Source organism: Salvia miltiorrhiza, chromosome 1 (genome assembly GCF_028751815.1).
Source record: "Salvia miltiorrhiza cultivar Shanhuang (shh) chromosome 1, IMPLAD_Smil_shh, whole genome shotgun sequence".
In the NCBI taxonomy this organism is placed as follows: Eukaryota; Viridiplantae; Streptophyta; class Magnoliopsida; order Lamiales; family Lamiaceae; genus Salvia; species Salvia miltiorrhiza.
The window spans coordinates 9,171,750-9,188,083 of NC_080387.1; the positions used below are offsets into that span (position 1 = coordinate 9,171,750).

The 16,334-nt window shown below is 35.3% G+C and overlaps 1 protein-coding gene across 3 annotated transcripts; it reads left to right on the top strand.

Annotated features, from left to right (window-relative positions):
• The first annotated feature begins 874 nt into the window (after nucleotides 1-874).
• On the top strand, nucleotides 875-15,782 carry LOC131006520 (phospholipase SGR2-like). 3 transcript variants are annotated; one of them, XM_057933668.1, is made up of 22 exons: nucleotides 881-1,097; nucleotides 1,215-1,425; nucleotides 2,274-2,374; nucleotides 2,502-2,693; nucleotides 3,124-3,279; nucleotides 3,576-3,647; nucleotides 3,769-3,921; nucleotides 4,645-4,695; nucleotides 6,566-6,736; nucleotides 8,358-8,507; nucleotides 9,010-9,075; nucleotides 9,159-9,635; nucleotides 9,714-9,768; nucleotides 9,881-10,002; nucleotides 10,710-10,782; nucleotides 13,407-13,509; nucleotides 13,595-13,688; nucleotides 13,763-13,825; nucleotides 14,861-14,909; nucleotides 15,026-15,129; nucleotides 15,228-15,274; nucleotides 15,359-15,782. In XM_057933668.1, exons 2-22 carry the CDS (start codon nucleotides 1,221-1,223, stop codon nucleotides 15,594-15,596), a joined length of 2,742 nt encoding a protein of 913 aa, XP_057789651.1. In that variant the 5' UTR covers nucleotides 881-1,097; nucleotides 1,215-1,220; the 3' UTR covers nucleotides 15,597-15,782. The 3 variants fall into 3 exon arrangements, with proteins under 3 accessions (XP_057789653.1, XP_057789651.1, XP_057789652.1); XM_057933669.1 differs by lacking the exon at nucleotides 881-1,097 and having other exon boundaries at nucleotides 1,319-1,435; XM_057933670.1 differs by lacking the exons at nucleotides 15,228-15,274; nucleotides 15,359-15,782 and having other exon boundaries at nucleotides 875-1,425; nucleotides 13,763-13,829; nucleotides 15,026-15,130.
• The last annotated feature ends 552 nt before the right edge of the window (nucleotides 15,783-16,334 follow it).

Here is a 16,334-nt window from a genome sequence, read left to right on the forward strand (position 1 = left end):
TAAAATAATTTTTTTTTAAATTTGTAATCATATTAAATTAAACATTGTCAAATATTATAATTGATACTTAACACATAACTGAAATTAAATAAATCAAAGTACAATACGTGAAACTTAAAAATACAACTACAAAATGCAAATTACATATTATTAAAATTTATTTATACAAAATCTAATACACCACTTAAAATTTGACACTTTTTTTTTTGAAGGATTAAAATTGGACACTTGGCAATTAGAGATTAAAAGTAGCAGTATGACTTGGGGGGTTGGCAGAGGTACCGGGTCATCTAATTTTTATGACTTCCGTTTCAGTTTAATTAAATTCTCCATTTTGTCATTTCTGGTGACCCGCATTTGGGTCATTGTTGTGAGTGGTCTAATGGTTAAAAATAATTAGTATATCTAATGAACAATTTGATGACACTTTTGAAGGGAAATTTTTGCAACCAAATATTCTTTGATTTAATATATATATATATAGAGAGAGATGGAATATTTTCTTTGATAGAAAAGAATGAAAAATATATATGTTTTTTACAAATTTTTTATTATCTTCACATGTTTTTTAGGATGAATAATTTCTATCAGAAAGCACCCTTATAAATTTTAAAACAAAAAAATATTCAATGAAATGTGCACGTGAACGAATGTCAAATACTCATTTCGTCCCAATCAAAGTAGTGCGTATTCTTTTTTGAGTCGTCCCAACGAAAATGGTGCATTTCATTTTTTGATAATAATTTTACATTATAAATAATATGGCTCCATATACCTTTACATATTTTTACACTACAATATTATTCTCATTAAATTCAAAGAAGCGGAGGGAGTAGAAATTTATACAGATATAAGATATAAGATTCAATATCGCAAAGAGTAACATTTCCGAAATTCAAATGGCAAAACATAATTTGCCGAAATAAGTATAACTAATTAGGGAATTTTGATTCCTAGATTTAATATTTTTACGTGAAGCAGATTTTCTCATATGTTATGAATTATAGTTTGCGGAGTGTTCATAATTTCTCACTCAAAACTGTTTTGGTAGTTTTCTCATCCTGATCATTTGATGAAGCCTAGTTGATAAGGCGAATGTGCGAGCTGAATCAAATCCTAAATTTTGTGTTTCTATGTATCGCCTTGTGAAAAAGAAAATCTCTGTAAAAATTAATAATCAATTTGATTTGCCTTGATTTGAGGCGTCAAATAAGGTAGCAATGGAATCGGATGTCACGGCTGCTGGCGGCGAGGTGGAGAAGACATCGCCGGATATGTTAAAGAATACGCCGATGAATATAATGCGGTTAACTAGTGAGATCGAGCAATGTGAGGGTAGGCAGAAATATCTGGCACATACTAGCAGTCCGTCAGACGGCGGCGATGTGCGGTGGTACTTTTCCAAGGTTCCATTGGCGGCCAACGGTCAGTATCTGTGTGTGAGAATGACTATTTTTCATTTTGTTATGAGATGCTTGTGTTTTTTGGTGGAAACTGTTCATTGATATTCTTGTGTCGAATTGTGATGTAATGTTATCGCTGCATTGTTGTATGCCAAACTGGCTTTTAAACATAGATAATTTGGAGTTATGCATCTTTTTCTTGTCTCAAAACAGGATCAGGGCAATCATGCAATCTTGAGAATCGCATGTGTATTTTTTATTTTTTTTTGTCTGTATCTACTGTATATGACTATTAGGAAATTCAATTAATCCCTGAGTAACTGAAACAATAGTAAAAGAATGAATAGTGCCTTAAGTAGAGACTTCATGTAGCATAATTAAGAACGAAGTCCTGAATTACAAGAAGCTCTCAATTATGCAAGATACAGGCTTTACTTGATAGGTCTAATCCACGAAAACTCACAAGTACAACTGAGTCCTAAAAGACTTTATGTAGTGATGCATAATCAAATCGCCAAGTTCTGCAATTTTGAAGGATTTGATTGTAGAACTATGTCCATAGCTTTGTTTAGAGTGGCACTAAAGATAACAAAATATGCGACAACACACTTGGATTGTAATCTCCACTCTTGACTTCCAATATTAGCTCCATTTTCAATTTATCCACGGCCTTAATGAGATTCTGGACCATGATAGTATCTCATTTTTAGCAAACTAATGGAGTCCATCTTGGAATCATTTAAGAATCCTTTATTGTTATGCTAGTTTTTCAAGAGGAGGTACCCATTGATGATTTTAATTGATGACTTCTAGCTTATATTCATGATACATATCTGTGTAATGTTCAACAGTACTTCTTATTTTTGTCAGAGCTAGCTGCCTCAATCCCTCAAACAGAAATTGTTGGAAAAGGTGATTATTTTCGATTTGGTATGAGGGATTCTCTTGCAATAGAGGCATTATTCTTGCAGGTCATATCACTTGCCTTTTCTGTTGTTTAGTTGATGTCTTGTGGATATCTTCTTATTTATTTTGAATAGAAAATAGTGTGTCTGGGAGATGAGTAATTATGCTCGGTGCCACTTTCTATATTTGCAGAGAGAGGATGAGTTACTTTCAAGCTGGTGGAAAGAGTGTGCAGAGAGTAGCGATGGCCCTCTTGGGACAAGTGTTATTTCAAAGTCAACCTTACAGATAAACAGAACATCGTCAGGAATTCCACAATCATACCAACTATATGCAACTGATGAAGAAAGAGTTGGTGTCCCTGTAAAGGGAGGGCTATATGAGGTATTACTATATCTGCAATCGACTTATCAATGAATTTCTACTTTGTAAGGGGAGAGTTGTTTGATATAGATATAGTTATATTAGGTATACTTATATGATCTACAGTCCTCTTACGACGGGTGGCTACTTTCTAATATTTGCAACATCTAAACACTTCATTATGCACTAGAGATTCAATTTGCTCTAGAGACACAAATCTTCAACTTTTGGTAACAATGTCTATTTTGCTATATCACTCTTGAAATGTCGCGCTCATACTTTTCAGTTACTATTGAATTGGCATTGTCATAATTTGTTTTGAGAGTGCACGTCCTTTCTCTATAACAATTATGTAATGTATAGAATTTTTTCAGATCCCTCATCCATTGGGTGCATTTGTTCACTGCATAAAAGAAGAAGCATAAAATGTTGAACAATTTTATTAGTGCAGGTAGATTTGGTTAGGAGACATTGTTTTCCTGTATACTGGAATGGAGATAATCGGAGGGTTCTACGAGGCCACTGGTTTGCTCGTAGAGGTGGTCTGGATTGGCTTCCACTACGCGAGGATGTTTCTGAGCAGTTAGAATATGCATATCGCAATAAGGTGCTCACTAATCCCTTCTGCTTGGTGATTTTTTTGTTAATCAAGTAGACTAGAAGGGTATGGGGCCTTGCAATGTTCATCAAGACTATGTGGATAAAGGTGCTTGTTGTTTTAATTTATGTTCTCAACCTTCCCATTTTTCTCTATTGTCTTTTAGGCTCTTTGTAAGCCTCTGATTAATTTAATCATCGTTTCTTTTGTCTAGTTTCATCTTTCTTTTAATCGCAAGTTAAACTTTTTGGTCAGTCTTCGCTTACATCTCAAAAGCCTGATTAAGGTTGGGTGCCTGCTTTCAGGTTTGGCGCCGAAGAACGTTTCAATTATCAGGTCTCTTTGCTGCACGAGTTGATATACAAGGCCCTACTCCAGTATGCCTCTGTGATCTAATTTAAATTTACTTTTCATGGTTTTCAAAGTTAAGCTATATGTATGGTTTATGGCTTCAGGGACATGACAAGTAACTGCATTTAATGCCAATATTATGCTTAGGGACTACATGCCCTTTTTATCGGGGAAGATGATACATGGGAAGCATGGCTAGGTGTTGATGCTTGTGGGTTTTCTGGTGTTGTAAAATTTGGAAAGCATGGGATCAACTTAAGACGTGGATATGCTCCACCTCAGTCTCAGAAACCGACCCAGGTATTTCATTTCACTTCTAATTATTCTTAGCTAACTATATCTTAGCATTTCGATTACTTGTTGATTTTTTGGAACCTCTTCATATGAAGTGTCATTTTCCACTACCTTTCTCGAAGATTTGATTGGAAAAGGACTTTTAAATCCACTAGTGTATTTATGATCCATGATCGATGTAGGCTGGCTATTGACAGTGTGTAGGAAGTCTGTTTGTGAGTTGTTTCATATATCATCCTTGCAGAATTAATGAACGAAGTCATATCTTATGAAATGTGATAAGAAGCTTTATGAATTCGTTGAATTTTTCTTTTGGATTTTGTTGTTTTTCCCCTTACATTTGTTATGTGTTTATATTTGTTGCAAGTATGAAGTGACTACATCTTCTGGTTTTTTGTGGATCACTGCACCAGTTCAAAATACTGGAAAGATAATGTGAAAAAACAATGGTATTCTTCTCTTAGCAAGATAAAAAAACATTTTAGAAACATTTTTTGGACATTTAGTGTAAACTTTTCTCAGTGAACCTCTTCTATACTCACTTATCACCTTTGTTAGTAGCACTCTCTTAAAACCATGCCAGCCTTGTCAGTGTTATAGTTTTTTTTTTTTTTTTTTTTTTTCCGAACAATCAACTTGTGAAGAACTCTCATGAATCGTGTGGAAGCCTTCTCTTTTCGATTCCTGAATGTGGATAATGTTGCTGCCACTGTCTCCATTTTGTTTCAGGATGAATTACGTCAACAACAGGAGGAAGAGATGGATGATTACTGTTCACAGGTAAGCTAAAAAAATTTCATTGACGATATTTCCTGAACTTCCTGGTGTGCGAGAATTGCTAGAGTCGTGAGAAATATGTAGGCCAAAACAATTGTTGCTTAATGGATAGATCGATTTTCTCTACCAAAAATATATTTTCTTGTTGGTACCTTGTTGTTTGTACATATAGGCACATTTTAAAGTAAGAATGTAGTTAGACCATCTCCAATGGGAGAGGTGTGATAGTGTTGAGTGCTTTTTTTGCAGAATAAGATGTCTCCAACCCTGAGCTAAATCTGGACTATAAAATGCATACAACTACAATGTCGTACAACATATATAATAGTACTGTAGTTGCACTATTTTTGTTTTCTTGTTGTTTGGTTTTTAATAACTAGTGATGCATATTTATGGTATATGCTATTTTATGGATATAAAAAGTTGATGCATACTTATTCTATTCATCAAGCAAAAAGCGCTAATCAGCAGAGTATGTAACGGATGTAACTTTTGAAGTCGGGCTCAAACTTGCTATTTGATAATATCTTTTCGGAAGCTAAACGACCAGATGAAAAAGACTCACTGCTTGCTATTATAATATCTTTAATTATGTTTTTTGTAATAATATATTACTCCCTCCCTCCGCCAAAAGTGTGGCACAATTGCCTTATTCGATGTCCACGAAAAGTGTATCACTTTCCTTTTTAGGATATGACCCCACACTATATGCTTATAATTCAATTTTGCAAACACCCATTATTTACCAAAAACCCACCTCTGGCCCACAATCAATCCTTATAATTCAACTTTAACAACTCATTATTCAACATGGTGGGACCCTTTCTCCACTAAAAAACATCTATCAACCATTTTACTAAAATTCGTGCCGAACCCAATGTACCATAGTCTTAGTGGACGAATGGATAATTATGTGTTTTGCATTAATATTTTAATGCTATTTTAAAATGTTTTAGATAGGTTTTACATATTATTGAGATTAAACAAATAAATAATACTCCCTCCATCCCAAATGAAATGTCTTGTTTTTTTTCAGTACGGTTATTTAAGAAAATATTAATTATATTATTAAGTGGTGTGGTGTAGAGTTGTAAAGGTGATGTGGGTCCCAAAAATTCTACTTTTTGAAAATAATTTTTTCCATAAAAGGAAACAAGACATTTGAAGTGGGACAACCCAAAAAGGAAAACAAGACATTTCATTTGGGACAGAGGGAGTAATATTCTGGAGTATTCTTTTTTTACTGTAAAATAGAGCAGATTGTTGGGGATGAAGTGTAGATTCTGCTATAAAATAGATAGAAATCTGCTGTAAAATAGAGATAACCCTTCTTTTTTCTCTTCCCTAGATGAGACTACTGAAAGTCGATCTTTGGTTAGATAGCAATTCTTGTGAGATCATCATGTCACCTTTTAGACCACGCCTGGAGGTTTCTCATTTAAAACTCATACATGGTAAAATTGATGTAATGGATGCGTGAAATGATGGACCTCTTTTGCGTGATATATATAAGATGAAGAGCTTTAGGAACTGATAGATAAATAGACCGATTCTGTTTCTCCATGCAAAATAACTTGCACATCTCTCGTTTATCTTTCAAGCTCTCTATATTGATCTGAAACAGAAAGCACCGCAAGGAACATTATCTTAAGATATTTACATGTCTGTTGGTATATTGAACATTGAATTTTTTTAGCTTGTATTTAGTATAGAATTATGGCAATGCTAAGGCTCAGTGTGGATTTCCAGAAGGATGTTTTTCTCTTTTTCTTTGTCTTGAGTTTACCGTGCATTTAGCTCACGGATGATATGCCAATGCCAGTAAGTAAAGTTCCTTTTAGTTCAAACTGTGTAATGTTTATTTTTGGTGTAGGTTCCTGTCGGACATTTAGTCTTCATGGTTCACGGTATTGGTCAAAGGTTGGAGAAATCTAATTTGGTGGATGATGTTGGAGACTTTCGCCATATAACTGCAAGTATTGCTGAAAGGCACCTTACTTTTCATCAACTTGCTACTCAAAGAATACTTTATATTCCTTGTCAGGTATATTATGCACTTATGTAGTTCATTACCCCTGATATTCCTAAATCCTACTTGATTGTCCTCTTCTGTTCTTGTTACCATTCTTGATAATATTCACCTTGATCATTATTTACAACTGTTTTTTTCAAATTGAAATATTATGAATTATTTGACGGTCCTTTCGTGTATGAATACTGGTGTGGAGAGGTGTTTTGGATCTATTGACACACACACAACAACAAGAAAAAAATAAAACAAAAAATTGGGAGGCATTGATATGAATATATATGTGCTAAAGTTCTGGAAATAATTTTGAAAATTTGACGGATATGATATCGCATATGCTTGGACATAAAACTTTAAAACAAATTTTATATGTCTAATCTTGGAAGCTATAATTGCCATCAAGTATTTGTATAATGGTTTCCAGCAAAGACTATTGGCCTTGCATTGAGAATCCATTTGAAGGCACTTTTAATCTACTCTAGTCTTAGCAAAAGGAAGAACAAAGGTATGCTTATCCAGTTGCATATCTAGTTCTCTCATCATTCCAGGTGTGGAAAGGAAATCCTTTCTATGTTCACTGTTTTTGAACATTTTTCGGTTCATTTAAAGTTTTATTTGGCTACTTGAGGAGGAATTTGTAAAAAATGATGGACGGCGACAAGTTGATTGGTGAAAACATAAACTGTTCCGACTTCATTGATGGAACTGCTTGTTTTCACCTTACAGTTGGCCCTAATGAATGATACAATAATGGAGAAGTCTTCTTTGAAGCCGTAACCTTTTGTTTGTAAACGATCACTCCAGCCTGGTAACTGCAACCCTTTGTGAGGAGGCACCCCTTATCCCGAAGGTACGGGGTGAAAGCATGGTTATGTGCTTAACACATCAAAGTTAACATCCTACTTATTTGTTGATCAACAATGTATGTGTGGGTTGATAAAGCATTGGAATCATAGCCTACATCTTCTTCATATACGAAAAGAGAGGCACTCATTTATAGGATGACTTCTTTTCCTCGGCCGAAGGTGGGGACATATCCAGATAATGTACAGTTGAAGAGATGATGTGAAAAATAACCACTTTCTTTATCCTTTTTGTCCCACTATACTATTAAGTACATGCTTCATTGAATCAGATCGACTATCTAAATCTTTGCCGTATGCTGAAATATAGCTTAGCATCATCCTCCATTGTTGTCGAGATAGGCTTGAAGTAGAGCAAAGGCTATGATGTTTAGATATGGTCTCTGGTTGAAAATATGTTCTTTAGTATCCATGAGTAATCGTTTGAGATATTCTAGTTAATTACCGTGGAGAGATTCTGTTATGACATCTACTATTTCAGGTTTTTTCTTGTTATTATTTTATTATTAGGGATATTTGCTGAAAGTTCGTGTATTTTACGACAAATATCCCTGATTATTATTATTATTATTATTATTATTATTATTATTATTATTATTATTATTATTATTATTATGGTTGCAGTACCATCCTGGTGCTTATGAGAACAATGTTCCTAATGTTATCATTATTACTTTCATTCTAAGGATGACTCATCTCATGTACTCCTATTTCTTTAGTAATGAAATTCATTTGTTTCTTCGTAATAGTAATAATACATTTGTGTTTGACAGTGGAGAAAGGGATTGACGCTCAGTGGAGAAGTTGCAGTTGAGAAAATTACTTTGGATGGTGTCCGAGGGCTACGCACGATGTTGAGTGCAACTGTTCATGATGTCCTATACTATATGAGCCCTATATACTGTCAAGAGATAATAGATTCGGTAGCCCCTATATGATCTCTTTTCTACACTTTCACTGCCTCCATTTTCTTTTTCAAGATATGTTGGTGGGTTTAGTTTCTTTGTTTTTTTTTTTTTTTTCCTGATTTTGATATACATGTTTTCTCACAAGCATGGTTTCCCTTACCAATTGAATCAATTGATGTATATATATATATATATAGCTATTGGTTTTCCATGTTTTAAAAAAAAGATCATAGTTGATCTTATGATCATATCAAAACATGCAAAATAGGTACCTATATAATTATATATCATTTTCATGGTTTGATAACAAATTTATCCTCTGTTTTGAAAAAAACGTTGATTGAATTATATCAATATTGAGTTTCTGCACTTAATTTTGCTACCATTTTATTCTTGATCTTCAACATCCTATAGAGAATTCTACTGCTATTTATCTGTGGGAATAAGTTTCCTACCAGACTGTTGATTACCTTACGTTTGGATCTGTTAATTTAAGCTGTTTACATGGCATTTTCAGGTATCCAACCAACTTAACAAATTATATCTAAAGTTTCTTAAGAGGAATCCTGGTTATGATGGAAAGGTATTTTGGCAACTTGCTATATAATATAATAATAATTAGACTTATCCAAACATAGTTGTCTAATAGCGATTCCAATTTTGCAGGTTTCAATTTATGGTCACTCTCTGGGCAGTGTTCTGTCTTATGACATCCTTTGTCATCAAGAGACCTTGACCTCACCTTTCCCAATGGAGTGGATGTACAAAGAACAAAGAAGAAACAATATTCCTATTTCTGTCAGGAATAACTTAACATCTAATAACAGTCCTCCCTCAAATTCTAGGTACGAGAGCTCAGAGAATGTTTTAAGTGAGTGCGTGGTTGGTCCTCTGCATTATCCAGATCTTGTAGAAGAGGGAATTTCCAATCCATTGGGGCCTCCGATATCATCAGAGTCTGATATATCATCATTGGGTGGAAATACCGATGAACTTTTCCACAGTTCACATGACATGGAATTCAATAAAAATGACCTGATAAATGACCCCAATACAATGAGAACTGATGTTGTACAATTTGCTGACACTACAGAAAATTCCCATAGTAGTAAAGCTGAAAAAATTAGGTTATTGATGGAAGAGGTAATTAGTGATGACTTATCTTTGTGTGTTCTTCTTGATATCTTCATATGCTTCTTACTGTAGTTACTCTTGACTCAGAAAGATTTTCTAAAAGCAAAAGTGAAAGAATTTGAAGCTGATTGTGATGGCAAAGGTATGGATATGCAGTTCCATTGTAGTCTCAAATAATTTTTGGACTATACTTGTTCATCTTAAGTGTTCTAGCTGTTCATAATTTCCTGTATTTGATAATAAGTACTATCCAGTGAATGCAAAGAAGAGCACCTCAGACGTAAATCAATCTGATCCTAAGAGACTTCTGCATGGGTATAGAGATTCCTTGAAGAGTTATACCCCTCAGATCAAATATACAAAATTAGAGTTCAAGGTAACGTCTTCTCTCTCTTCCATTTCTTTAGGGACCTTGCTTAGTATAACTGTTTATATGGACAATTTGTATGGAAATGTGTCTTTTTATAAGGTCATAGTCCATGTTTGGTATAATTTTAATATCTCCTTTTCTCTGAATATATATCCTGTACACCCTCTCCAAAAACATCTTGATCACCTTATATATATATATATATATATATATATATATATATAGAAGTTAAAATGAAAACTTTATATAAAATGAGAATGGAGAACCATTTTCAACCCTTGAATCATGAAGATCTACGGTGGATGCATCATCTTGATGTATGAATGCTCCACCTGAGTTCGAATCTTGGAGGAAACGATTTTTTTTTTCCATTTTCTCTGACTACAGTTAATTGCACAACATATGTAGTAACTTTACACGGCAATGCAGTGTTCTCAATTCTCATTTTAAATTGTTATTTTTATATCTTTATTAACTGATCAGAAAAAATGGGAAAAATAAATTTTTCGCTTTCTCCAGGACTCAAACCAAGGTGTTGTATTCATCCATCAAGATGATGCATCCACCGTAGATCTTCATGATCAAAGGGCTGAGAATAGCTTTTCGTTTTCATTTAAAATACGAGTTCTCATTTGAACCTCCTCCTTATATATATATATATATATATATATGTGTGTGTGTGTGTGGAATAATACATATTGCTTTGATGTCAGGTTGATACATTCTTTGCTGTTGGGTCTCCTCTTGGAGTTTTTCTCTCCCTTCGTAATGTTCGTATTGGGATTGGTAATGATTGAAGCTTTTGAATGTGCCTATATTATTTTCTTTCTTGACCTTATACTTCTCATTTTAGGTAGTGTGAGAATGTGAGAGGCATCCTTTATGCATGGGATGAGCATCATGGAAAACATTTATAGTTTTTCATTACATAGAGTAGAGTACATGCTTAATTTCTTTCGCTTTCAGTATTCGCTTATGAAGTATTTCATCATTTTGGTTGCATTGTTTGGTTTTTCAAAGAAAATTAGTTGCTTAAGTTGTCAGGAGGTTGCGTCATTTGCTTCTTATATGTTGGTCATTGCTGATCGTTTCAAATGGACATTTAGTTATGTAATGCTATCAGCTTTTTGTTGAGAATGGTGCCCAATGATGGGAATACAGAACGAGTCTGTATGTAATTGAAACACGAGGTGGTCTCCTGTGCACTCGGGTGCGCTGTGCACCCGGGTGCAAAGCGATACTAACACTTACACTAAATGACACTAACACTATCTTGAAATGACACTAACACTATTTTCTTTTACAAATAACACTATCATGTTAAATAAATAACACTGTCGCAAAATGACACTAACATTAAATGACACTATCATATTATAGAAATGACACTGTACACCCGGGTGCACCGTGCACCCGGTGGACAGGAGAATTTGTGTTGAAACACGCATTAAAGGTTATTCTCCCCGTGGCGAATTAACACTTTCCATAAATTTTGAAAAAAAAAGCTTTGCACAGTCGGAGTTATTAGTCATTTGTACCTTCTTCAGAATCGAGCATGCTTTTCTGGGTTTTCCATGGCTTCTTAGTTGATAGAGTAAAGGCGTATGAAGATGAAGAAATAAGAAAGAAAATAAAAATACGATATATAAAACTCCTCCTGCGAGGCCCTCAGAGAAAAATATCTCTGCCCTACAGCTATTGCTGTCCCTAAACAATGATCCCAAGATAATTAACCCTAAATCGTAAAGAACTATATATAGACCTAATGACTTGAGGCCCAATTAATTAACTTGGAGCCCATGAGTCTTGACCTAAAAACTTAACCCTAAATAATTGAACTACTGCGAAAAAATAAAAGATAACTATGAACTAACAAAAACTAATATAATAAAGATAATCCTAAATCTGCAGACTGCAGCTGATCTAACGCTATCAATTGCCCGCCTGTCGAAACAGCCTTGTCCTCAAGGCGGTTGCTGATTCATATGGTCCCATGGGACTTCCTCCTTCAGCCCGGTATCCTCATAATTCTCTAGGTCCCTGCCCGGGTCATCTTCCATGTCACCGATTAAAACCTGTAGTGTTTTAGGTGGGCAGCGATGCAATGGCCCATATTTCAGGCCGCAGCGAAAACAAGTGCCAGCTGCACGGTGTTTCATGTACTCCTCATTGGAGATGTTGCGAAAATTGCGGGGAGGGGCAGACGAAGTGAGGGAGGCAGCCGGGGAAGCGGACGACGTGTGGGAGACAACCGACGATGTGTTCGTCGCTGGTGGGGCTGGCGATGTTGCATGGTCTATCTTTCGAGCAGCCTGTAAAGCGGCTGAATAGCTGAAAATTACACTATCTTGAATCTGGGCTCGCAGATGCTTCTTCAACCCACCCAAGAAAAATCCCAAGTAATGCGCATCCGAGAAATCAGGAATTTGTGAAACCCTATTCTCAAAAGCGGCGATATATTCCTCGAGAGAACCTGTTTGCTTGACTGCAAGCAAGGCTTCATAGCCGTTAATTGCGGACTCATCGCCATATCGAATCAGCAACTCCTGACGAAAAGTTACCCAATCGGGATTAGGTATTCTCCTGATCAGCAATTGATACCAAGACATCGATGACCCTGACAAGGCTATCACGGCGAACTCCACCTTCTTCGCCGCAGGTGTCTGGTGCACCAAGAAATACTGCTCTGCACGTGCAAGCCATGCACGAGCATCAGATCCGTCGAAACTGGGCATCTCCATCTTCTGCAACATCGGAGTGGGGGAACTTTCTGACTCCGACAGCGAGGGATCGGGGCCCCGATCAAAGTGATCAATGGATTTCAACTGGGCGAGAATGGCGTCAAGTTTAGAATCTGACGCTGCTTGCTTCGCCGCCGCTGCAGACTGGGCAGCGCGAAGTTCCTCCAGTGCCTTCTCTATCTGCTCCATGCGTTGTTGGTCTCTCGTCATCGTCATCTTTCGATCCGGCAGGTCGGACCAATTTGATAGAGTAAAGGCGTATGAAGATGAAGAAATAAGAAAGAAAATAAAAATACGATATATAAAACTCCTCCTGCGAGGCCCTCAGAGAAAAATATCTCTGCCCTACAGCTATTGCTGTCCCTAAACAATGATCCCAAGATAATTAACCCTAAATCGTAAAGAACTATATATAGACCTAATGACTTGAGGCCCAATTAATTAACTTGGAGCCCATGAGTCTTGACCTAAAAACTTAACCCTAAATAATTGAACTACTGCGAAAAAATAAAAGATAACTATGAACTAACAAAAACTAATATAATAAAGATAATCCTAAATCTGCAGACTGCAGCTGATCTAACGCTATCATTAGTCATTAAGGATTTTCAATCTAATTGGATTTGGATACATATTTGACTAGAATATCTCCTGATATTTACATTTTAGGCAAAGGGAAAGAGTATTGGAAGGAGAAAAATATAAATGAGGAGATGCCAGCATGTCGGCAAATGTTTAACATCTTCCATCCTTTTGATCCTGTAGCATATAGGCCTGTCTTCTACCCATTCGATCAGAATATTTTAATTACTTCTTTTTTGAAAAGCTTCATTTTCACATATTACTTGTTGCCACAGAATTGAACCACTCGTTTGTGAAGAGATTATGCACAAGCCTCCTGTCATTATTCCTTACCACAGGGGTGGGAAGCGGCTGTATGTTGTGCTTAAGGTAAGGAACTGTTGTCTTGAATATTTGTGGGTTAATTCCTCCTTGCTTTTTGGTTCTCATATTATGTCAAACAGGAATTTAAAGAAGGCTTAGCGTCGTGTTCTCAAGCTGTAAGGAATCACTTTAACAACGTTAGGGTAGGTAATTGTTGGTTCTTACTACTCTTAATTCTAATATTTAAGAAACCACATGATTTGGTTTTTTGCAATTATGTCTTGTATAATTCGTTTCGAACTTTCTTGAATGAGAAGTAACAGTTTCATACAATCTATAGCTTCACCTTACTTGCCTTCATTGCCGACCTCCAATTTGCTTTAGAAGCAGCCTTTTGTCCATTTGAATAATGGAATGTGATTTATTAGTTATATCCTTGGAACAGTTTACATCTGAAATAATAGGTTACCCAACTTTTTTTTTTTTTATGGAATTCTCTCTCGTATATATTGGATTCTCTCACGTGAACATGTTGTACACATATATTTTCCTTTCGGTACCTGACTGGAATCAGAATGTGGTACTATAGTTAAACAGGGAAATAGTGTAGGCGTAGAACTAATAAGAGGGATAAAAAATTAGAAAACTTTTTGTTGTCGTATTACTAATGTTATCAGTTATCATCTTATTGACTATAAAAGGTTTCTAAATTGTGAAGAAAGTTGGGTCAGCTGGAAATGGGCATCTTCAAAATTGTTTGATGCAGCGGCTGAAATTACTTTTTGTTGCTCACATCAATAGGTTCAGGCATGATAATATGTTATACTTATTTGAATAAATTTCCAAATTCTTTATGATTGTCGGTGTTCATATGAACTACAGTATACCTGGAAGAAATGTTGAAGCTCAATAAATAGGGACCTATCTTCTATCTCTTGCTTATTCCAGACAATTAAGAAACCTGAATTGATCTCCTTGAGTTGAAGTTAATCCCGGCATTGTGCGAGAGTGTAGGAAGAAGTATTTGTAAGGAGCTTTGCACACTTCAACTTCATCAACAATGATAATCATGCTATCACAAATTAGCTCCATTTATGCTTTGTTTGAAAGTTCATACTAATATGTTAAGCACATCATCAATAGAGATATACATATATACATATGTGAATCACATGATGATTGTATTTTCTTTTAGGCTTACTGAAACCTTAATTAATGAATTAAGTGCTCCTATGTAGGTGAAAGTGCTAACACTATGTGAATCTAAGTGCGACAGTGAGCAGGATGGTAAGTAGTCTTAAAGCTATTAGCTTCAAAGTTTCTGCTAGCCCACTCTTCCTTGTATTGAGATGTCGCGGAACTACTTTTTCTTTGTGCTAATATTACTGCAATGTATTCGGCAGAGCAATCTGTCAGCACCCACAAAAGGAAAGAGAGATCATATGGCTCGATCATGATGGATAGACTAACGGGAAGTAAAGACGGGCGAGTTGATCATGTATTGCAAGTACGTGCTATCTAATCTGTGTCTCTTTGTCCAAATCACATTATCCGTCTGAAAAATCGAAGCATGTTGTAACTCCCTTGTTTCGTTTGCTAATGCAGGACAAAACTTTCCGGCATCCATATGTATCAGCCATCGGGGCACACACGTAAGCTTCACCATTCTGATTGAGATGTTGGTTTGTTAGATTGTGTGATGTGTCAAAACTGAGGTGAAATTGATTCTTTGGCAGAAACTACTGGAGAGATTACGACACGGCTCTCTTCATGCTACGACACTTATATAGGGACATAGCAGAGGAACCAAACATGAGCAGCGAGGAACTCGAAGGCAGCTCGAGGAGTGGCTTGAAGGGGTGGTGTAAACCGAGGGAGATACTCGACGAAGAGCTTCCATTGACGTTTGCTGATAATGTCTTCATAAAGCATTTCTCCTACCAAGTGAAGAAAATGTCCAAGAAACACTGCTGATAATGTCATTCAGATTCTCAAGTTCATTGCAAAATTGCACCTCAAATATATATTCAACCTCTTCATAAACGATATATATAATACTCCTTATAGGTAGGATAGGAATTGAATAAAAATAAAACTCATTTTAAAATGTAAATTATGAATAATTTTTAGAATCAATATATCAAACTAGCCTATTTTTTTTTTTTGGTAAACTTAAAATCTACCCACTCAAATAAAAACTCACCTTAGTTTTGGGACTAGACATATGAGTGAGGATTTAATCAATATTCAGGTGATGTAAAATAATCCTATTTTATCACGTCATTATTTATTAAAGGGAAAATTTTCGCAAAATACACAAAGTTTAGATGAATTTTGATTTTGCACATAATTTTTGAAATTTGAAATAAACTACATCAAGTTTTAATTTTTTCTGATTTTTCCACAAATTTAAAATTCCCCCTAAAATTAAAAAACAAAAACTTGTTAATACAACCTAACACAAAAAACTCATAACTCGTAAATATAGTGTATTTAATGAATTCTAAAATTCAATAGTTCAATATGAAAATAAAACTTTCCTTGCAATCAAACTGTTAGAGTCAATGTTGGGACCAATATTGATAACATACGTGTTTTCAATGTTGGGTGGAATGTTGATAACATTCATGGTGTCAACATTTCTGGGTTTCAACCAACATTCTGAAGTCTGTCTTGACTCCATACTTTGACTCTCCATTGGTAAATGTATAT